Source organism: Xyrauchen texanus, chromosome 26 (assembly GCF_025860055.1).
Source record: "Xyrauchen texanus isolate HMW12.3.18 chromosome 26, RBS_HiC_50CHRs, whole genome shotgun sequence".
In the NCBI taxonomy this organism is placed as follows: domain Eukaryota; kingdom Metazoa; phylum Chordata; class Actinopteri; order Cypriniformes; family Catostomidae; genus Xyrauchen; species Xyrauchen texanus.
Window position 1 is genome coordinate 4,723,102 of NC_068301.1, and position 24,911 is coordinate 4,748,012.

At 36.2% G+C, this 24,911-nt stretch overlaps 2 protein-coding genes across 6 annotated transcripts in view; both read right to left on the minus strand.

The window, feature by feature from the left end:
- Positions 1-11,344, minus strand: part of LOC127619623 (MAP7 domain-containing protein 1-like) — a 69,290-nt gene extending 57,946 nt beyond the window's left edge. For all 4 annotated transcript variants that reach the window (XM_052092542.1, XM_052092540.1, XM_052092541.1 and 1 more), the window contains exon 1: positions 11,003-11,344. In XM_052092542.1, coding sequence (XP_051948502.1) covers positions 11,003-11,066 — 64 coding nt within the window. In that variant the 5' untranslated portion in view covers positions 11,067-11,344. The remainder of the gene's footprint in view (positions 1-11,002) is intronic.
- A 4,688-nt stretch (positions 11,345-16,032) lies between these two features.
- On the minus strand, positions 16,033-24,475 carry stpg1 (sperm-tail PG-rich repeat containing 1). 2 transcript variants are annotated; one of them, XM_052093272.1, is made up of 10 exons: positions 24,325-24,475; positions 22,114-22,217; positions 21,949-22,020; positions 21,738-21,838; positions 20,554-20,652; positions 19,893-20,072; positions 18,567-18,678; positions 18,176-18,344; positions 17,846-18,036; positions 16,033-17,731 (listed from the first exon to the last, which is right to left on the minus strand). In XM_052093272.1, exons 3-10 carry the CDS (start codon positions 21,995-21,997, stop codon positions 17,658-17,660), a joined length of 975 nt encoding a protein of 324 aa, XP_051949232.1. In that variant the 5' UTR covers positions 21,998-22,020; positions 22,114-22,217; positions 24,325-24,475; the 3' UTR covers positions 16,033-17,657. The 2 variants fall into 2 exon arrangements, with proteins under 2 accessions (XP_051949232.1, XP_051949233.1); XM_052093273.1 differs by lacking the exons at positions 22,114-22,217; positions 24,325-24,475 and having other exon boundaries at positions 21,738-21,863; positions 21,949-22,008.
- Between the last annotated feature and the right edge of the window lie 436 nt (positions 24,476-24,911).

Here is a 24,911-nt window from a genome sequence, read left to right on the forward strand (position 1 = left end):
TAGTATATCAACTAGAGCGGCCGGATTTAACACGTTAATCACATGCAATTAATTCAAAAAGTTTAACGTGTACTTGGCGTATATTGACGCTGACTACCACCCATGGAGAAGCGAGTTCGAATCCAGGGCGTGCTGAGTGACTCCTGCCAGGTCTCCTAAGCAACCAAATTGGCCCGGTTGCTAGGGAGGGTAGAGTCGCATGGGGTAACCTCTTCGTGGTCAAGATTAGTGGTTCTCGCTCTCAATGGGGCATGTGGTGAGTTGTGCGTGGATAACAGGGAGAAGCATGAGCCTCCACATTCTGGGAGTCTCCGGGGTGACGGACTCAGAAGCGGAGGCAACTGAGACTTGTCCTCTGCCACCCGGATTGAGGTGAGTAACCGCGCCACCACAAGGACCTAGTAGTGGGCATTGTGCATTCCAAATTGGGAGAAAAGGTGATTAAAAATATATAAATAAATAAATAAAAACAAACAAACCAACATGTGTACATTTTCCTTAATTGTGATTAACACATTTACCATTAATACAGCATAAACACTTGTTGGAAGGGCAGAAACTTTGTAATGTGTACGCCCGGAGCCATTACAGTGACGGACACACCAAAACAGCTCTTCGCTGCCAGTGATAAAATTATGGAGAAAGGACCTATTAGCGCTATTATTTGACATACAAAACAAGCTCAGATGGGACTTGTGATAGAAATCAAGTATTTTCAGCGCAATTTAATTACCAATGAAGCACGCCAAGTCTTAACTATCACTCCACTTTTACCGTACAATTCAAAGCGGCTCTGGAAGCTGCCGTTGACGCGACTCATGAACGCAGCTTCACGATTGCTGTAACAAAGCGGGTTATATTGTGGAGGATTTATAGAGAGTTTAAGAGCTTAAATGCCCATTGCAATAAACACTAAACCTATGGGGATTAAAGCCATCCTTACACAGCAAAGGTGGCACAGAAGCTGCATCTGAAGTGGCAATTAGGTGTATTTTCACAGAGAAGGAATACATGCTTTTACACAGCAGTTGCAAATGCATAAACAATGTTATGAGATGAATATTTTAAATGTAAAATTCTGAATATAAAAATATGAAATGAATGAAAATATGAATGAATACTCAACCTATGGGGACTAATTCTTCCAATGAGTCAATCTTCTACTTAGACTTTAGGAAAGGTGTACTGTTAATTGAATTGGTGATATTTTAGTGCATTTCTATCTATATATTGTGGAAGGCTTTGTTTGAAAACTGTTAATAAAGCATTATATTTTTACATATTGTTTTGTTTTCTATATATGGTGTCAAATTTCATCATTTTCAAAATCTGTTATTGAATCATGATTAACTACAAAAAATATGTGATTAATCGCATTTAAAGAAAATGATCAATTGACAGCCCTAGTGTTAACCTTTAAACCTCATCTGTTTGAGAGAACATTTAACTCGCTTTTAGCGCCACTTAGTGGCCATTTCAACTCGTAACTGCCACGGTACATGTAAGGAGCCATGTAATATCATTATGTAAATAGGCCAACAATTAAAAAATAGCGCAGATGCTTCATTTTCTACTAAAGTTGGCCACGGAGTAAAAAGCTGTTTTTAGTACATTAAAAATGTTGTCGATTAAATTTGTGATGCTTGTCTGTTTCAATGTATCCATTGTATTAGATCTTTAACTAAGCTGGGCGCCTCTCCATATGTCCCATAAAAACCTTAAAAATCAGCCATATGCTTAACCACTAAGCACCATTAGTCCTCCAAAATACAATTTTTGTTTATAGTGTATTCTATAATGTTAAAATACACTAAAATATAAAAACCTTAAATTTGTCTGATCACAATCATCATCATATTAAATTATAACAGTGGACAAAAGTTCCTTTTGTCTGACAAATACAACAGGTATGGAGAACACAACTCATCTTCTTTTGTCTTGCAGAAATAATCTGAACATGCTGAGTCTCACTAACCACACCACAATGATTCTACTTCCTTCCTGTGACCACCAACCCTGTAGACAATGAGTCAAAAAATAAACAGAGGCAGCAGAACATTGGAGTAAATTTTGAAAGCCCAGGGCAACAAGAAGAACATTGGAGTCTGAAGGATTTATACAGCAAAAGCAAGCTTAGAACATTCTATATGTCAAAGCCTTGCTTGAAAATCCAGCTAAAACTAGCTTAAGGCGGTAGCTAGCGGTAAACTGGTCTAGACTGGCTGAGTTGGTCTATTGGTAGACATTTATTTACATGTATGCATTTGGCAGACGCTTTTATCCAAAGCGACTTACAGAGCCCTTATTACAGGGACAATCACCCCAGAGCAACCTGGAGTTAAGTGCCTTACTCAAGGACACAATGGTGGTGGCTGTGGGGATCGAACCAGCGACCTTCTGATTACCAGATTACCAGTTATGTGCTTTAGACCACTACACCATCTTTGAAAAATCATGTCATGCCAGCCTAAAATGATCAAGCTAGATTTTGGACCATGGTAGCTAGTTTTTGTTGGACCAAGACAGTGTGCCAGCTCAGTCAGGTCCCTAATAGCTGACCAACCACCTAAACCAGCTTGGACCACATTCCATGATAAAACATAAGGTAACACTGGGATGGTTTTTGCTGGATTATTTGACTCTAAAGCAACATCAACACTAAACCATTTCGTTTCAAAACTAAATTTTCAGTTTGTTTCATCATTTTACAAAGTCTGCAGTAGTGGAGAGTATTTTCGAAATGCTCAATTTTTGGAGGAGGAAAATACTGAAAATACAGTGTGGATGAGAGATTTAAACATTGCAAAATTGATGGGTTTTCAAATGAAAACATAGTAGTGTGAACATGGGATAACATAGTCTAAAAGAGAATCCAAAAGTGCCCTTAGAAGTTTATTATATTGTCTAACTCTATTATGTCTTCATAAAACGTGGAAGAAATCAAACGTGGTGTGTTGCAAACCAAAGTGCTGAGTAAAGTTTTACTAAAATGCCACAAGCTTAAAATTAATTGAGCCTAGAAAAAAATTGTGCCTGATTACAGAGAAATTGCATTTCTGCATGCATCTGCATATTTAACAACCCTTTGAAAACATTCTCTCAGCAGCACATGCACTAAAAGTTATTATGCAGAGATGTTCAGAATGTACAGATATACAGGCCTGCATGTTGGTAAACATACGCTCATTCCCGTTTATTTAAAATCTCTGGGTCTAAAGAAGATCCTGTTTTTTCGTGTTCTGAAAAAAAAGGAATTTACATGCCCCACTTACGTAAGAGACAGAATGCCACTGTTTTCCTGCCACAAAGACAAAGTCATTGTGCAACAATGTGCACAAGATGTGATCTAACCAGAGACATTCTTGATGTGTTTACATTCCAGATGCTGCTCCAAAACAGTCTCTGCAGATGCCACACCTTGTTATTAAAGTTTTAGCAGAACTACAGATTAGGACGATAACTCCTTAATTTCAAGGTTCACAGTGTCAGCTATGAAGGAAATGGCTTAGAGGCCCAAAACTTTCACCATCATTTTAAGCTTTGAGGGAAAACAGAAATTATATACATTATATACATGTACATATTAAGGCTGTTGACTTAATGCATTAATTCAGTGTGATTTAAAACACAATTAGTCATGCCCCCGGACCATAAAGGCCAATTCACCTTCATGTTTTTACATGTCTTGGTCAGCAGGGGGCAGTACGCGCAACTCCAGCTAAACAGGCAACGCGCAGCTGTTAAAACAACAAACGGCATATACTAACAGCAGACAGCACAAGATGAGGACAAGTTATCATGTTCATGCAGGGGCTTCAAGGTGCATTTAACTACACACAGCATCCTAAAACGCTTATATAACGCATACACTGTTTATGAAACACCATTATGTCCATCACGGACAGACTGAGAGTTCAATTGCAAAATGGATTGATGTAGACTGTAGCCAATGATAGGCTTATGTTCAAAGATATGAGAGTAAACAATATATTGCCTTCTAAAACCAGTTTTTGTATTGCCTAATAGATGTGTTACTGGTCTGCCACAATTAAGTTATTCTCTGAATTATTATATTTATTGTATATTATGTTTTAAATGATTTAAATTAAATGATTTAGCATTATTAGTTATTTTCATTTGGGGGCCTTTCTCTGGAAATATTAATATATACATTATGTGATTAATTGCAATTAGTTTGATTAATAAATCAGCATATCATGTAATTAATTTGATAAAAAATTAGGACCGATTGACAGCACTTAATCATATGTACACTGATGAGCCAAAACCTTATGACCACTCACAGGTGAAGCAAATAACATTGACCTCCTAACAAGGCCACATGTCAAGGTCTGGGTAGATTAGATTGTAAGCGAACAATCACTTCTCAAAGTCAATGTGTTGAATGCAGGAGAAATGGTCAGGAGTAAAGACCTGAGCCACTTTGACAAGGGCCAAATTATGGCCAGATGACTGGGTCGGAGCATCTCTGAAATGGCAAGGCTTGTGGGGTGCTCCCGGTCACCAGTGGTGAGTACATACTGGCTGTGGTCCAAGGAGGAACAAACCACAAACCGGCAACAGGGTGTGGGGTGCCCAAGGCTCATTGACGCGCGATGACAACAAAGGCTATCCTGTCTGGTCCGAACCGACAGAAGGTCTACTGTGGTACATGTCACCGAACATTTGAATGATGGTTATAGGACGAATGTGTCACAACACACAGTGCATCGCACCTTGCTGCATATGGAGCTGTGTGGCCACAGACCGGTCAGAGTGCCCATGATGACCCCTTTCCACCATCGAAATGGGCACGGTAGCATCAGAACTGGACCTTGGAGCAATGGAAGAAGGTCGCCTGGTCCAATGAGTCCCATGAATGGCCATGTACGGTTTGAGGAACATGATGAAGAGTTCAAGGTGTTGCCCTGGCCTCCAAATTTCCCAGATCTCAATCAGAATGAGCATCTGTGAGATGTGCTGACCAACAAGTCTGATCCATGGCGGCTCCAACTCACAACTTACAGGACTTGGATCTGCTGCTAATGTCTTGGTGCCAGATACCACAGGACACCTTCAGGGGTCTTGTAGAGTCCATGCCTCGGCGGGTCGCTGCTGTTTTGGCAGCACGTGGAGGATACATATTAGGCAGGTGGTCATAACGTATTGGCTCATTGATGTATACTGTATGCACAGTAATGAGGAAGGTGTAACAGCAAACCTATTTAACCTACTCTAAATCACTGCAGATTTTGCGATGCTTTCTAGATCTTGCCATTTTCTCTCATTTGGTTTCTCTTCCACCCACATAAAAACTCCATATTACTGCCACTGAATACAAACATCTTGCATCCAAATGAACTCCTTCCTTCCTCTCGATATTCTTTCCTCCCACCCCTTCCCCTTTCCTTTGCAGTCTTCCCTCTTGTTTCTGAGTGTAAGTGCAGCTCTTGCCTAAGATACCTCCAAAAATAGAATTCATCCCCTCTCGTTACTGAATATTTTCGAACAGTCATCGTTACTTACAGACGACACCAACAGCCATGATGTTTGCGACACAAAAATATATCTATTTATGATATCTACTCATATTTTCCACTGAAAGCAGAACTGGAGATCTTGGTTCTGTGGCTAAATGGCACAGCCTTGGTTGGTTATGACAACAGATTTTGAGATTTGTAAGATACAGTTCAAATATACCCTGAAACTCTATAGGAGAGATGATTTATACTTTGGGTTTTCTGTGGGTTTCTCTAGACACATGGAGACATGGCCTTTTGCTTTTAGTTGGGTAATGCCTTGCCTGTCCCAAGAATACTACGTAGTCTGCTGATCTGGCCACGTTGGCCAGATATCTAAATTTCCAACCCTCCCAAGACCGTTGGGAGAAATGCAGGAAATGTTTCGTCATTGACTCTAAGTGTCTGAGAGTGACAATATCCACGTCACATAATTATTAACACAGCCAAGAGCCTTCAACAATAACTTTAACCCACAGGAAACAAATCTTCTGGTTGTTCTCACACGGCTGCTCTTATAAATAAAGGCTCTTCAATTGTTCTTGGCAGCACTTTAGGTTAAACAAAGAACGTTCTGTAACACTTGCTATGAAGCCCATATTTATTATGCATTGTAGGCATTATAAAAGCATTATACTGAATCCATAATGTCTCATAATACACCTTATAATAAGATATAACTTCTCATATATAATTATAACTACAATTGTAATCCATTATAAGACTTCCCCTATTCATAGTTATGCGTTAGAGTATAATGCATTATAAAGCAAGTCTCCAAATAAGATGCACAAACATTAAACTTGATTGAACAGAGATCAGAATAGAATCAGTGTTCGCTGTCCTTTTCTGCATATCGCGGTGCTGTTTTATGGTCCGTTCCGCATAACACGTCGGCTCATTGGTGCTTATCTCGGCCCATTCGGCACGTTTTGCGGCCAAACCACCGGCCTGCTCGGTTCTCCCGATGGCCATTACGCCCCTGATCGGCCCAAAAGAGCGTCGGCCCATGGGGAAAATGCCCGGTATGCCAGATTACCAGTCCAGCCCTGAATATATATATAATACATAATAACTTCGGCAGACAAAATTGGATGTTGTTTGTGTTATAATGCATTATACTCATAAGATAAAACTCTGAATAGGTAAGTATTTTAATGTATTGTAATTGTGGTTAAAATGATTTACAATGGCTGGTGGCATTTTCATGCTGAAGTTATAACATATTATAAGATGTATTAGTTGTGGCCCATTTCGCGGCTGACCCACTGGCCTGCTCGGTTCTCCTGATGCCCAGTCCGCCCCTGATCAGCCCCAAAGAGCATCGGCCCACCGGGAAAATGCCCGGGATGCCAGATTACCAGTCCAGCCCTTCTAGCACACATACATCTCCTGTTTTAGATCTTTTCATATAGAAAGCATAACATTCAAATTAACATCTGCACAAATGTTTGGTAGTATTAATTTCTGTAGCATGGCACCAACATTTAATATTAAGGTTTGGGGTATGTTCAAATCTTTAAAGGTGCAATTTTGCAATATATGTAGGAAATCATGAGCACTCGCATTAAAATTAAGACTGCAGTCATATCAATAACCTTACAAAAGCTGTTTTATTCTACATGGAGAGGGTCCACACATGGGGGCGGCCATGTTGGCATCACATGACCAGCTGAATACTTCTCGCTTAATCTCAGAGACCGTCCTGTTATTGGACACTTTCACTCTTTTGATTAAAGTTATCGTGGCTGACTGTGAACGCTACATTTCTACAATGGCATCTGAAACTGGAAACTATTGATTTTAAATGATGCCTCATCCAAACCACTAGGTGTCAGTGTAAGTCCAAGATGACATACAGACAAAAGTTGCTGAGTGCACCTGTATCCCTAAATACGAGCAATAATAATTGTGTTGCTTACCTTGGCATCATAATATACACTTAGCATTAATAAATATTATGCAAAATTGACTTGTTCTCAGTACAAAATATTGTAAGAGAAATGCAAACCTTAACAGAAAGTCTGACTTTCTTTTATTTATTTTTTGACTTTTGTTTTTGTATAGTGCTTTATGCAATATATACATATATATATGTACCTGTCAGAAACTTTGGGGGACTCAAAGCAAAAATGTCACCAAAAGTGACAAAAATGCCCCTGAAATTCAAAATGTGGGGGCAGAAAAAAATAGGGAATACTATATATTTTTTTAATAGCATCTGATATTGTTCTTGATTTTCTCTTCTAAGCCTGATTAGACATTATTACATAAAATATGATTTAATGTAAATTTTATGGGTAGGAGGTAATATAGTCTAATTATTCAGATTGAGAACTTCAAATCCAGGGTGCATTTTTGCCCCTTTGTGTAAAAGTGAATTTCTGACATCAGAACTGGTGCTATATCATTATTTTGTTGAATCTATAATGTTACATGAAGAACGTTACTAATCTCCAAAAACCATATAACCAACTCAAGAACCATTTACAGCACAGAAACTGTTCGGGGTTAAAAAGAAATGATTCTTTGCTGAACCTAAAGTGCTGCAATGAACTAATGGAGAACCTATCTTTAAGGATGTATATGTTCTTCAGATCAGTGTTTTGGCTTCTGGGTTCTTTATTCACCAGTTATTAGATGAACTAGAATAAAATGTTCTTTGTTCAACTTAAAAGGGTTCTTCAATCACAAAAACTCATTTTGGTAAGAACTGGAAACTTAAATCTCTAAACAGACTGCGAAATGAGCCAATTAACGATCTTATCGGTTTTATCAATTAACAGTCTATTAACGTTATTATCAAGCAGAAGCCCAGTACACCACAGTACTCTTCCAGAGTGTGAGAGAGAAAACCTGATTCAAACTCTCAGTCTTTGTTGAGAGAGCGATCGGGAAACACAGCGTCCCTTTGAACAAGTTCAATCTTGGAGATTCTGCGCTCAAAACATGCACTACAAAACAATCAATGTTGCTGTTCAGAGGATTATCGGACCTGTCTCTCTATATGAGCCTCAGGCTACAAAGGCTACAAGACAAGGCCTCAAACAGGGCAGATAATAATTCCACACTAGTTTCAGTGACTCAAATGGCCCAAGGTGTGAGATATGTCGCTGCCACTAATCTAGAGATCTGCTTTGACATATCACTAAACAGGATGTGAATACAATAACTGATGCCAGAAAACGACTTGGGAGGAACCAGATCAGAACTGAACAACCAAAAATGCATCGTTTTTATAAATGCGAGAATAATATGTAACTACATATAATTTTGTTGTTTGACTGTGCAAAACTCGCCATCACAGTGAGTAAGAGTGGTTGCCATGGCATTGCTACGCAGTTGCTAGGGTGTTCTCTGTGGTTGCTAGGGCATTTTAAGGGTGGTTGCTATGTGGCTACCTACTGGCTTAATTCAAAAGACTCCACCTCCAAGTTGCTACAATACATTGGTCCCTAGATATTAGTATTTCAGTATAAGCATATTGGAAAATCAGAAGTATGCTTGCTTAGAAAATGAATAGTACAACTTAACAAACGGCACAATTTGAGGTGCATCTCTGTAGCACAGCGTCAAAGTTTCAAACTTACGTTTAGTGTACATGCCTTACGTCAATTCAAAACAGCTCGGTTTAGCACTTGGCAATGTGTTTCGCTGTTCCCTTCTGCATATCATGGCAACGTTTGTGACCCCTTTTATCATATTGTGGCCCACTTTGTCATATTGCGGACCATTTGCGGTAGGCCAACCAGGAAACGTCCCGGTTCCCCTGATGCCCTTGCAGATTTGGAAGCAGTACTCGACCTTGCCATTAAATCTCGTAAAATATAACTGCATCCTATTTCAAATGCACAGAGAATTGTTATTAAACATTCACTTGAATCCAAAGCAACTTCCAGTACATATATATTTACAATGCCTGGAGTGACATGAGATCAAGGACATTATGGGCTTCAAACCTGCAACCTTTGGGGCTCAACCCCACATCTTTAACCAATTGTGCATTCAACATTTCAGCAATGCTATTAACAATACAGTGCAGCCTCTGTTTACAGAGAAGATCTCAAATAAATCGCTTAATGCATTACAGTAACAATTAACATTCAATGGGTTTTCATATGAAGCTGAATAAAGCTGCGTTCACTCTGCCAGCGACACGCAGAGAAAAAAACGACCTCATCTCATTCATTTTCAATGAGAGCTGGCGACTTCCGGCAACACGAGCGACGGCGACCATTGGCGACCGGATGTGGGCGTGTCCAGTAATATGGTAGAGCTCGCATGATACAAATATTTTAACAATAATATTAATTGTAAAGAAACAGTGCTGTTTAGACTCAACATACACACCACTAGCGACCTAACCGCCAGCCACTGGCGACATGCAGCAACAAAGTAGCTGGCAGTGTGAACGCAGCTTAAGGCTTTTTGTAAAGGTAATTATAACTGTGCATGGGCTGCTTTTGCATACACCAGAGATGTGCGTAAATCCATTGTGGAACCTCATAATAAATAGGCTAGATATGCACCGAAGATTTGGCTTGAACATTGGGGGGTTGTACTTGCTTGTTTTGATTATTGGGGGGATTATTTTGATTATCTACGCCACTGTACACCGAAGGTTTTCTTCAAGAAATATTGTTTAGGTGAAATACATTAAAGCGCGAATATAGGGGCCTGGGTAGCTCAGCGAGTATTGACGCTAACACCCATCCCAGGAGTCATGAGTTCGAATCCAGGGTGTGCTGAATGACTCTAGCCAGGTCTCTTAAGCAACCAAATTGGCCCGGTTGCTAGGGAGGGTTGAGCCACATGGGGTAACCTTCTCGTAACGTGGTTCTCGCTATCGGTGGGGCGCATGGTGAGTAGTCCGTGGATGCGCAGAGAATAGCCTGAAGCCTCCACACGCCCTAAGTCTCCAAAGTAATGGGCTCAAACAAAGATGTGCGGATTGACGGTCTCAGACGTGGAGGTAGCTGAGATTTGTCCTCTGCCACCCGGATTGAGTCACTATGCCACCAGGAGGACTTGGAGCACATTGGGAATTGGGCATGCCAAATTGGGGAGAAAAGAGCGAATAAAAAACGTGTTGGATACTACAAATTAGTAAGAGCATTGACATTAATAGAAAAATTATTTGCGCACAGAAATGCGTAAACCCGTTATCCAGGTCATGCGTAACTGGGCCGCTGCTTTTATTGTTTTCTGATGCGCTTTAATGACAGGTGGCACGAAAACAACCATTAAACATCTTTGACGTATTAATGCGGTCATGCGAAATGCAATAAATCAACAAAACAATGAAAACAAGACTATTATTTTGGCAGAACCAGAAATGTGCTGGTCGTATGTGGGTATTTAGGCTGCCAAGGACGTATCATGAAATATTGAGCGCTTTTGGCGCACCCCATAGGTTTATCCAAGGGGCTTTCCGTGCATTCGTGGACGTGCTGTGCGTATTTCTACATTTCATTTGTACATACCTTTTTCGGACAACGTGAGCTTTTCTTCAAAGCTGCTCTCTAGAGTCTTCTCCATTTTGTTCATGGTTTGTAGTCGGTCATTCCATTACAGGTCCAAAAAAAGACGCACAAAAAGAGGAACTCCCAGATCATACAGTTATTAAACACACCCGAATGGGGTGCCACTTTAAATCAAACACAACCAGTTGAGTACCAATAAAAAAAAATAGTTGATTTCATCTGCTGGACGCGTAAATGTCTTCTCTATTCCCACCGAAATGTGTGATTTCAGCAAAGCTGTGAAAACTAAACCAGGGGAGAAAGAGAGGGGCCCATGTCCGGGGCCCTGCCCATAACAGAGAAACCGCTTGCGGAATACTGCCGTTCTATGCGGGACGGTCCCTGCCTTGCCAATGGACTGTACTATTGCACTGGATGGGGGGGACTTATATATAGTCAGCCTTTTTAAATGATTATCTACGTTAAGATTCCCTATTTTTGATTCAATACTACTAAATATTTCAATTAATGAATGAATGAATGTTGTAGTGTCTTCAGGGGGTCTAAAGGAAAGGTTTTCCAGGTTTTAGCAGAACGACCCCCTCTCGTTTTACTCAGATCTGCATCTGCGGCAAAAGGATGGACTTGAGTTATGAGCCACACACATCCTTTAATGTTTCCAAACCAGAGGTGGATTCCGCTACTTTATTTATACACTGACATTTCGATACAAATGTATCACACTCTTATTTTTATTTTTAAATTACAATTTCATAACAAATTTCCATCACATTAAATGTAATAATTTTTAACAAAATTAAATACAAAAAAATATATGTATATTTAATTTATTTTTTATGTTTTATTTGTTTAATTTAAACATTAACCCTTGTGCATCCTTGTGGACATTTTTGGCTTTTTCAGTTTTGTTTTTTTGATAACTTTGTCTGTGTTAATGCTAACTGCATAAAATTTTCCACAGGTGTGAATTTTTATTGGAATTTTAATATTTCACCCTATTTTCTTTAAAAAAATATGTTTTGCACTAGTTACACAAAATACTCCCTCTTAGCGTCGTTTTGGACAAAAATGGCACATTGAAACCCATTAAAACTGCGATTTTTAATCCCAGTGCCATTTAACTATAAAATTATGCAATCTTGTTTAACAAGCTTTCATTATGTTGGCAAGGCTTCAAAATTTACATTTTAAATATTTTTTACCAGATCGTGCCATTTTTTCAAGTTTGGCATATCATCGCTTTTGTTGTTGTTTTCTGCTGTTTTTGGCTTATGCATATTATAGAGCCAATTAGATACATTATGAATATATAATTGTGTGAGTGTGTTGGTATGGATTTCAGAGTGTGGTTTGTATGTGTCTGAGGCTCTAATAATAAAAATTAAAAAAAAATCTGTTTAGCATTTATTAAATTGAAAATAATAATTATTATTATATTTTTTATAAAAAACAACAGTGGCATTATGTAAACAGTAGTTTAAGTAGCACTTAAGTGTTGACTGAGGTTAGTATTTATGTTTAGTATTAGTATTGTTGAATATATTATATATTTATTATATATATATATATATATATATATATATATATATATATATATATATATATATATATATATATATATATATTAAAATATAAATAATAATTTATTTATATATATATATATATATATATATATTATATATATATATATATATATATATATATATATATATATATGTAAATACAACTTATATATATATATATATATATATATATATATATATATATATATATATATATATATATATATATATATATATATATAAAGTTTTATTTACACACACACATATATATATATATATTAATAAATAAATTGTTATTTATATTTTTATTTATTTTATATCAAAATAAGTTTTATTTATATTTTAATTAAATATATATATATATTTAATAAATATATAAATGTATAATATATATATATATATATATATATATATATATATATATATATATATATTTTATAATATAATATTTAAATACGTTTTTATATATTATATATTATTTTAAATAAATATATATTTAATTTAAATATCATATACAAATATTTTAATATTATATATAATGTAATTTTTATTAAATGTATAAAAAAAATCGATATTATATATTTATATATATATGGTTTACACTTCACAATACGGCGGTATTCGTTAGCATTTTTGTCTAAAAATTTAAAATAATAATATTCATGGTTAATGACAATTTGAACTGATACAAATACAATTTTAAAAAGTAAAAGTTGTGCTTTAAAGTAATATTACAGGTTCAATACAAGTTAAGATCAATCGACAGCATTTGTGGCATAAAACTTGCCCCTCCTTTTCTTAAAAAAAAGTGAGGCACTTACAATAGAAGTGAATGGGGGCCAATCCGTAAACGTTAAAAATACTCACTTTTTTAAAATTATAGCCACAAGACATAAACAACATGCATGTTAACATGATTTTAATGTCATAATATCGCTTAATAACCTTTTCTGTATAAAGTAATTGTCAATTTTACAACGATATAGTCAACAAACCCTAAAACTACTGTAAAAATGACAATTTAAACAACTTAACAACTAAAATTGAGTGTTAACAGAAGAACTAATGTGCTTTAATAAAATTAAAGTGTACCTCTATTTTTAATTCTTTAATTATTATTATTTATTTTTTATTTTTTTATTTATTATTATATATATATTGTGGTAATCAGCATTATACCACAATGCTAGTAAGCAACTTTAGCCCATACAATCTAAGGTCATGGACATGTGATTTTAAGAATTATAAAAACATTTAGAGGAATAAATCCGTACCATTGACTTGATTTGCACATAGAGATTACTCTTTTGCTCATGTGCAGCATGGTAATCACTAATCAATAAAAAATGCTCTTAAGAAAGCATTAGGCTACAAAGTTGTCTGTCTGTTTGTGTCTGAGCGAACTATGAAACTGTATCAGTAATTAACACAGCATCCTTTATATTCTTTACTAAATAACAACTCTCCCTTGACACAGATCAACAATCTAAACTCCATTTCATCTCTTCAAATAAACACATAACATAAAATTATTATTTAAATCTATCAATTGCAGACAATGTTTCAAGAACAAAGGTTCTCCCCACAAACACAAGCTAAAAAGAACCATGTCCAAGACCTGCGGTACGTTATTACAGAAAACAGCCCCAATCAGAGACCCTCAGAACCTTTGAGAGGTCAAAACTACAATCCGGATTAGATATTCCATTCTCATTGTGGTGAGCTACTCCAAGAATCCAATTAAAGGGATAGTTCACCAAAAATGGAAAATTCGCTCATTTACTCACCCTCATGCCATCCCAGATGTTTATGGCTTTCTTTCTTCTGCTGAACACAAATGAAGATTTTTAGAAGAATATCTGAGCTCTGTCGGTCCATATAATGCAAGTGAATGGAGGCTAGAACTTTGAAGCTCAAAAAAGCACATAAAGGGAGCATAAAAGTAACCCACACGACTCCAGTGGTTTAATCCATGCCTTCCTCTAACTTTCATTAAGCTGAGAACTTTCATTTTTCTTCTAAAAATCTTTGTTTGTGTTCAGAAGAACAAAGAACGTCTCACATTTGGGGTGGCATGAGGGTGAGTAAACGCTGAGAGAATTTTCCTTTTTGGCTTAACTATTCCTTTGAAAGGAGACAGTGACAGCCATCTTGGAATATGATGAATTGGTTACACATAAATGAAAATATTGTCATCTTTTTCCTGTCATGAATTTGTACGTGCTGTTATTGGAAGCAATTGATGCAATCTGTATATAATATGCACAGAAATAGACTAAAAGAGAAGCTGTTTCAGACAATGATTAGTTCAGCATTTGAATATGCTGTCCTAATCATCCACAGCTGCTGATAGGGGGTGGTCAGAACAGCTGCAGGGTTTGAGATATCACCAACAGGCCACACTCATTTTGCATTATTGGTCTCTTATTACTGCACTCTATTTCAAATATTTCATCCCTGGCACATCATGTTACTGTAAGACCTCCCATACTGACAAAATTAGGGTCTTGAACCCAAAAAAAAATGCAAGGCTGTATGTATAGAGTGCAACGGTGGCAGTCCACTTTTTAGCCATCATGCTTCCGGAAGTATTTTTTCCATTACTTCTTTCCATCAAGTACTTCATAAAAGTGTTCTAAGCCAAACCAACCAGCTCCGAGGTGAATCCCAAAATAACAAAGTTTGATTCGACACAAAAAAGCATTCAAAATTCAGACAAAAAACACTGGTACAAGACTGTGCACTTCACATCTTTAATGAGGGAATGAACTACAATCCCATGATGCATTGCGAATGATGTAATTAATATAGAAAACTGGGGGGGAAAATCTAACTCTTGATAAAAAGTTGTTGATCAGAGATAGAGATCTCAAACTGCATTTTTGGAAGTGTGACATCAGCTGTTGGTGGTTTGAAATGGTCAAATAAATACATAAATAAACAAACAGATATTTGTACGACGTATTAAAGTATTGTATGAATAATGTTGACCTTGGGCAGGAGCTCATTCACTGAATCTACAGAGGACAATGTGAAGTCATGAGCATTCGGAAAAATCCCCTCCTAGATTTTCACGTTGTTGAGATGAGCACACACCTCCACGCCCTCCTTTTGTCCGGCAACAGCTGCTTTGGCCCTGGATTACAGCACTGACCCAGGATCAGTTTATACATGTCACTCACATCAACATTGTCACTGTAATGTTACTCCAGCAGATCCAAGATCAGCTGTTGAAGGATCAAGGGTTAAGTTAGGGTCTCAGCTGTGGCTTTCAGCTGTTCAGACGTGACCCACACTATAAAGACAGCTTTCATATGTTTAGATCATGGCAGAAGTTCATAAAAATCAAACAGACATGATTTCTTTTGCCACTCATGCAAGGTATACGCTGAGTCTAAGACTACTTACGATACTGGAATTTGCTCATTCTTTTTCATTGTTTATTATGTGTCAATAAAATCATCATTCAATCATTTTTATATAGGACACACATATATATACAGTATATATATATATATACACTGTATATTCAGGGTTGGGGAGTAACGGAATACATGTAACAGGATTACATATTTAAAATATAAGTAACTGTATTCCACTACAGTTACAATTTAAATATTTATATTTATGCATTTGGCAGACGCTTTTATCCAAAGCGACTTACAGTGCACTTATTACAGGGACAATCCCCCCGGAGCAACCTGGAGTTAAGTGCCTTGCTCAAGGACACAATGGTGGTGGCTATTGGGATCGAACCAGCGACCTTCTGATTACCAGTTATGTGGTTTAGACCACTACACCACCACCACTCCATTTAAATCATTGGTATTTAGAATCAGTTACATTCTAAAAGTATTTTGATTACTGAAGAGATTACTTTGCATTTTATTGTCATTTGTTTCATTTAATATTTAGTCCTTTCAGATGGAAAACATTTATACATATAAATGATGTGATCCAAAGTGCATTTGAACAGCGGTGAAACACTTTCTTATGATGTGTGACATTCATATGAGCAGACAGAGAAGTACGTTTGAAGTAAGTTTGGAGCAGAAGAAATAGAAATAAACCTTGTGTAAATTGTTAGCTTTATGCTAAGCTAAAATGCTATTTCTAGCCATTTTACATGCACATGTTACCAGACACGATCATAATTATTTATCAAGAAAATTCACTTTAGATCATAGTTTCTTTTTTCTAGTAAGACCTTTGAGATTAGGGCAAAAATTGTATTCTTGATAATAAGTTTTGTATTGTTTTCCTGTAAAAATATCTAAAAATCCTTAAAACAAGATGAGTTTGATCGATCTTGTTTTAGAAACATCACTGCATGAGATATTTAGTTTTTTCAGAGAATGTATTTTTAACATGTGCATTTTGAGTTTTTAGTCAAAACAAGTGAAATAAAATCGACCAGTGCTGAAGAAGTAATCCAAAGTATTTAGAACACATTACTGAACTTGAGTAATCTAACGGAATGTTACAAATTACATTTCACAGCATGTAATCTGTAATCTGTAGTGGAATACATTTCAAAAGTAATCCTCTCAACCCTGTATATATATTTAGGTAATTTTAGCTTTGGAAAAAATTAAGAGACCACTCCAACTGTTTCTTAAATCAGCATCTCTACTTGTATGGCAGCCATTCCGGTGTCTGTTGAATTCCTGCTTGAATTTTTGCATCAGGAGTGGCATAAAGTCACCCAACAGCAGTGTGAAAGACTGGTGGAGAGCACGCCAAGACTCATGCAAGCTGAGATTGAAAATCAGGGTTATTCCAGCAAAGATTGATTTCTGAACTCTTCCTAAGTTTAGTCTAAATATTAGCATTGTGTTTTTAAAAATGAATATGAACTTGCTTTATTTGCATTATTCAAGGTCTGAAAACACTGCATCTGTTTTGTTATTTTGACCAGTTGTCATTTTCTGCAAATAAATGCTCTAATGACACTTTTTTTATTTGGACTTTGGGAGAAATGTTGTCAGTACTTTATAGATATGTCAGCCCTGGTTTAGACTTACATAGCTGTTTATGACAAATCATCAAACATTTATTTAATGCAGTATTTTGGTCACACTTTTGACCATTAGTTAAGCCGGAATCCAGTTTCTTGCAGGATTGCACAAGAATGATGTCTTTGACAGGGTCGTGGGTTCGTAGAAACCTGAGAACAGAAAAATTACTGTAAATGATTCCCAGTCAAACTTTTGATATTTATTTATTTATTTATTTATGACATTCTGTATGTTTTTATTGAAGCAGAGATGACGTGTGTTACCTGGACCAGGTATTTCCTGTCCTTTGATATCCTGTATGCACCTGCTTGTCCCAGACAGGAAAGCAGCGCTGGACACGAGGTGTTTGACTGGACCATTATAGTTCACTATATCATAGTGTCCTGGACCGGGGAAGGGTGGAGCTTTAGCGGGAATCAGAGGTGGCGCTGATAATCCCAGGTAATGTCTCCTTCTGCATTTAAATCAGATTTACATGTCAAATATAAATCCCCTTAATCCAATCTGAAGGATTGACCTGGTGTCCGAATATGCCTACTTCCCCACTATGTACAGTATGCCAAAAGCAGTATGACAAAAAACTGATCACTTACGGGAGAACGGTTCTCTTCACTGGCTCTGGTGTTTCATAGGGGCTGTAAGTCCCGGGACCTGGGATTTCATTTTTCATTTGAGCCTGGATTCGGGCAGTTGTGGACTTAAAGCAGGAGAAAGGAACTTGAGGAGCCTTCTGGACCAAAACTTCACTCACTTTATAGTGACCTTAAGAACAAGCATAGAGGTGGTTCGGTTCAAACAGAAGCCTTCATAGTATCAAACACCTCACCTTACTTCTTCTCCAAAAGTATACTGTGCCTCATTACACTACTACACTACCAAATAAGATGATTTTTGGTATTCATCAGCATATTGGTGTGCATGTAAACACACTCAGTATTGTTTAATGTGCAATTGTTAAATTATAGTTTATGAGATGGAACTCACAGGGCGAGGGTCCTTTAAATTTGTTTGAGAAGCTGGCAGTGCGTGTGGTTTTAGAGAGAAACACACACTGAGCCGAAACTGTTGAACTTCTGTCCACGCCAGCGTAAGACACCTGATATCACAAATCACAAATTAAATCCTAGAATGGAAAATTAACAAAATACAAAGTACCAAAATTAATTACATTAAAAATACTTATGAATTAGTTGTAAGCTTTATTTTAAAGAAAAATGTGTATTAAAGTCAGGGACAGATTATGACTTGCAAAAATCTGGGGCCAATTATCTCCGAGGGCCCCCCTCCACCCAAAAGTTGCCCAAAAAGGTTACCAAGCGGGGAGATCAACAAACTACATTGCGCAAGCTTAAAGCCCAGGGCACCCCTGGGCAGTCAAGGGCCCCTGGGCACTGGCCCCATTGGCCCAGTCGGTAATCCGTCCCTGATTGGGACAGTTCACCCCAAAATTAAACATCTCTCATCATTTAATGCCATCCCAGATGTATATGACTTTCTTTCTTCTGAGGAACAAAACTATTTTGATGAAGATATAATATGTTGCAAGTCAATGGGATCCAAAACTTTGAAGCCACAAAAAGCACATAAAGGCAGCATAAAAATAGTCAATATGACTCCAGTGGTTTAATCTATATCTTCTTAAGCAATTTAATTGATTTTGGGTGACCAAAAACAGACCAAAATATAACTCCTTTTTCACTTTACATCTTGCAGTCTCTAGGCACAATCATGGTTTCAAGCTTGATTACCCTTCCTAGTGCTTGACGCATACGCAGAGTGCTAGATGGTGCTACAGGAAGTGTAATCGAGCTTGAAATCATGTATAGTGATTGAGTTATATTTTGGTCTGTTCTTACCAAAACAATTGGATTGCTTCAGAGGTCATGGTTTAAACCACTGGAATAAGACTCCAGTGGAGTCTTCTGAAGCAATTAATCTGAAGGATTACTTTTAAGCTGCCTTTATGTGCTTTTTGGAGCTTCAAAGTTTTGGAACCTGGTGACTTGTACTGTAATGCCCTACAGAGCTGAAATATTCTTCTAAAAATCTTTGTTTGTGTACTGCAGGAGAAAGAAAGTCATAGACATCTGGGTTGGCATGAAGTTGAGTAAACGATGGGAGAACGTTTATTTTTGTGTGAACTATTCCTCCTTTTGGAGCTTGAAAGTTTTGGACCCCATTGACTTTTGGAACAGCTTGAGGTCGAGTAAATGATGATATAATTTTCATTTTTGGATAAACTTCCTCTTTAATAGTTATTAATAAAATACAGATCTGATAATGAACTTATCTAAATAATAATAATGCTACATCATATTGATTTGGTGCAGGATTTTTGGTTTTAGGCGTTTCCCTCTTCACTGCGATAGGCAGGCGGAACGTTCTGGATTCTCCTCTGTTGAAGTTGTGCTTATGAAGTAAAGATGTTTGGAGGTTATAAGAATCAGGCCCTGGGTTTCCTCTCTGAAAGTCATGGGGCACACGGCCAGCCTAAACTGACACAAAAACAAAGGATATACTGTATTGAAAATACTCTTTTCGGTCCCACATTATATCAAGTGTATTTTATACAATATATACAATACAATGTATTTACTGTGTAACTACGTGTTGTTCTGTAAAACTCTCACAAGATTCACATTTGCTGCTACTGAGGTTGAGGTACAGTTAGGTATAGGAGTAGGGTTATGGTTTAGGTTAAGGGGTGAGGATTCAGTGTAATTACAGATGTAATTAAATAGGTACTTTTAATGTAAGTACAATGCAACAACGCGTATGTACATAATGAGCAGACTGTATCAAATGCTTAAGTACATAGTAGTTGAAGACACTCAATATAAAGTGGGTCCGGAAATTCTAAAAACTTAAAAGGACAGGAGATAAACCATCAAAATGTTTATATTGTATCAATGCATTCAGTTTTAATGAAGGAGGAGTCCAGGACACCAGCAGACACTGATCGGGGTCGCACCTTTGATGCAAAGCTGCCTGTTCCTCTCTTAGAGAATGACGGACTGCCGCTCTCTGCAGAAATGTGTGAGATATACGAGCCAGGCCCTGGGTTCTCATTCTGAAATAAAATAGATAGATAGATAGACAGACAGAGAGACATACAGATAGACAGACAGACAGACAGATAGATAGATAGACAGAGAGATAGATATATAGAAAGACAGACAGATAGATAGATAGACAGAGAGATAGACAGATAGACAGACAGACAGATAGATAGATAGACAGACAGAGAGACATACAGATAGACAGACAGACAGACAGATAGATAGATAGATAGATAGATAGATAGATAGATAGATAGACAGATAGATAGATAGATAGATAGATAGATAGATAGAAAGACAGACAGATAGATAGATAGACAGACAAAGAGACAGACAGACAGACAGACATACAGATAGACAGACAGACAGATAGAAAGACAGACAGATATATAGAAAGACAGACAGATATATAGAAAGACAGACAGATAGATAGACAGACAGACAGACAGACAGACAGACAGACAGATAGATAGATAGATAGATAGATAGATGACAGACAGACAGACGACAGACAGACAGATGGACAGACAGATACATATATTGAAGACAGACAGATACATATATTGAAGACAGACAGATAGATAGATAGATAGATAGACAGACAGACAGACAGACAGACAGACAGATACATATATTGAAGACAGACAGACAGATAGATAGATAGACAGACAGACAGACAGACAGACAGACAGACAGATAGATAGATAGACAGACAGACATATAGACAGATAGACAGACAGACAGACAGAGAGATGACAGACAGACAGACAGATGGACAGACAGATACATATATTGAAGACAGACAGACAGACAGACAGACAGACAGTTAGATAGATAGATAGAATCCATCAACAGACAGACAGACAGACAGACAGACAGACAGACAGATAGACAGATAGATAGATAGATAGATAGATAGATAGAATCCATCAACAGACAGACAGACAGACAGACAGATAGATAGATAGATAGAATCCATCAACAGACAGACAGACAGACAGACAGACAGACAGACAGACAGACAGACAGACAGACAGACAGACAGACAGACAGACAGATAGATAGATAGATAGATAGATAATTTATATAAACTCACCAGGTGTTCTTTAAATCTCTTTGACTGTGAGGAAAATCCTTTCTTCTCTTCATTGCTAATGACGACTGTTTGGAACTTTGTAGGAATAGTGGAGACCTGACCTTTAGAAATGGGAGAAGAATAAAACTACTCTGAATAAGGATAAATAAAGAAAACATCTAAGACTTTCACTTAAGCTAAGTTAAAGACATTAAAAGGTAAAATCACTCACATTCATTCAGTACTTTGAGTTCTTTGCCCATCTTTTCCTTGTCATTCATGTCGAATCATGACATTTTCTGTGCTGTTCAGAAAATAATACCTTGTTTAAAAATAATAATAATAATTGCAATCTGATTTAATTGCTTAAAAACAAATATATTTCTCTTCATCTCACCTGACACGTAGTTTTCATGCAGTTGCAGGTCAATTTAAAGGGTGAGTTGCATTGACTGTGTGTTGCCTTGGCAGCGTGTAAACGTTACTGTTGGCAAAGGAGAGCTGAGAGAAAACTGGTGTACATAAGTAGTTTTTATTTCTATAAGCAATATAAAATGGTATTTTAAAAAGGTACAAAAATATCTCAAATAGGCTAAATAATTACACATATAAAACTGTAGAATGAGATATAAATCAAACTTATGTTTCGGATCCCAGTTGTTTCAATGTACATTTCAATGTACCCATATGTCAATGTACATATTTTTTTATAGTTTCTTTTTTTAAATAAATATAATAGTTACTTTCCCCTTCACTCAAATCTTCCACCCTGCTTTAAAAAAATCTTAACACAGAAAAATAAACAGTGACGCGTCATAAAACAGCTCTCTGTCGCCGCCCTGTGACGTGTACTAAACGAAAAACTCAAATCTGCTATTAAGTGATTTTTAAGCTTTAACAAAAGAAATATAATAATTAAAAATGAACTATAAAATTATAGCATACAAATCTAATGGTGTATTTTCAAATAAACATTAAAGAGCCTGTATATGTGAGCATGTCTAAACTGCTCATCATAGAAATTCTATTTGGAATGTTTTTTAAATAATAATAATTGTATTAAACGCCAAAACTTTGCCATGATAAAATGAGTATTTATTTTTCCCATTGAAACCAGATGAATCACATTTTTAAGATAAAACACTCATTTTTATTTAAAAAAGATGATTTATCTGTCTATGATATGAACTGTCATTTAAATGTGTCATCATCTGAGTTCAGTATTAATGCTGTATAAATAAATCAATAAATAAAACGCAATTTAACATAATTTTGTAACACTTTACAATACGGTTGTATTTATTACCATTAAGTGATTACATTAATTAACATTAATTAACTATAAACAATACTTCTAATTAGTATGGTAATTCTAATTCATATTTAACGTTAATTTCAACATATACTAATATTTTTTTTTTTTATTGTTTAAAATTGTACATGAAGAACATGAAGTAACACAAACTAACAATTAACAACTTTGTCTTCATAATTAAATTTAACTAAGATTATAAAATGCTGTGAAAATATTTGTATTGTTAGTTTAATTGTTAACGAGTAAATCCTTATTGTTAAGTGTTATCATAAAGTGTTATCATAGTTTGTATTTTCATTATTTAAAAAAATGCAAGATATATCCACATAAAATATATAGAAAAACATCTGTTTATGTAATGTTAAAAAAATGTATGTGACTAAATATAATATATAATAATGATGCAATGGCTGTTCAGAATGGAATACTATCATACTGAAAATAATAATAATAATAATAATAATATATATATATATATATATATATATATATATATATATATATATATATATATATATATATATATATATAAATATAAACATATAGTGAACTCTTTTGACTTTTAAATCTTTGTCCAATATTTATATGTTGATATTATGTCTCTATTTATATGTCCAATATTTTTGCAATTATTTAAATAGTTCTGATCACAGGAGATAAAGGCAAAATGTGATATGAAAATATTTTTTTTTATTTTCAAACGAATAAATTAAATTAAGAAAATGTATATATTTTATGCCTTTATAAAATAATACATTTTATGTGCAAAGATTCGTTTTATTTCTGTATTTTTAATTGTATAAGCTAAAATATAGCTTTATACTGTGCATGCGTATTCTTTTTTCATTTATTTTTTCCAAATTTTGGTTTTTGGTTTGCACATTTCTTTTTTTGCTCCCTTTTCATTTCTGGTTTGCTCCTCTTTTTTTGTTTGACAGGTCTCCTTGCTCTGAAGCTCCCCACTGCTTCAATAGTTAAGCATCTAGATCTAACAGCTGGTGCAGGAATAGCAAGGTGGGGGGGATTCATCTTAGCTATTTTACATGGTCGATGACCTCCACCTCTGTCATGTTACTGTATATATCAATAGAGAGAAAGACCATAGCAAGTGACTGCTGCCATTGATGAAGCTGAGCAGCACCAACGGTCCCAACTGGTATAACGACTTAAAAAAAACTACAAAATAATGTCTAAATGTAGGACGTTTTGTGTGAGGGTTAGAGGATAGAAAACATCATTAGCTCAGTATAAAAACAATAGAAGTCAATGGTGGTAGGTGTGCATAGCTCTTACTATGTACTATCACTGAAGGCCTTGTGGATGTAGTCTGCAGCAGAACAGAAGTGCTCACTGAGTCCCAAGAAGATGTTATCCTCTGCTTTGATCCCAAAGTAATCCACAGTCTTCAGATTCGGCTTTTTGATGCTTGCAGCATGCGGTCTGATACCCATCATCTATTTGATGAAAATGAAAACGAACTAAAATCATTTTCATTAACTAAAACAAAAATACAAATGATTTCTCCCATCATTTACTCACCCTCATGCCATCACAGATGTGTATGACTTTCCTTTTCTGCAGAACACAAATTAAGATGTTTAGAAGAATATCTCAGCTCTGTAGGTCCATGCAATGAAAGTCAAAAACTTTGAAGCTCCAAAAAAAGCACATAAAGGCAGCATAAAAGTAATCCATACATGGTTTAATCCATGTCTTCAGAAGTGATCTAATCTGTTTTGGGTGAGAACAGACCAAAATGAAACTCCTTTTTCACTATACATCATGCAATTGCAGTCTAGAGGAACAATCCTGATTTCAAGCTCGATTACACTTACTAGTAGAGTTCGCAGAGTGCTAGATGGCACTGGGAAATATAATCA

What these genes read in the sequence shown, in the direction of transcription:
- stpg1 (XM_052093272.1), bottom strand. Translation starts at nt 21,997, where the DNA reads ATGAATGACAAGGAAAAGATGGGCAAAGAACTCAAAGTACTGAATGAA. An exon ending in AGAGATTTAAAGAACACCTG is followed by an intron (nt 20,653 to 21,737) that starts GTGAGTTTATAT and finishes ATTTTATTTCAG; the next exon opens with AATGAGAACCCAGGGCCTGG. An exon ending in CTGCACCAAATCAATATGAT is followed by an intron (nt 18,679 to 19,892) that starts GTAGCATTATTA and finishes TTGTGATATCAG; the next exon opens with GTGTCTTACGCTGGCGTGGA.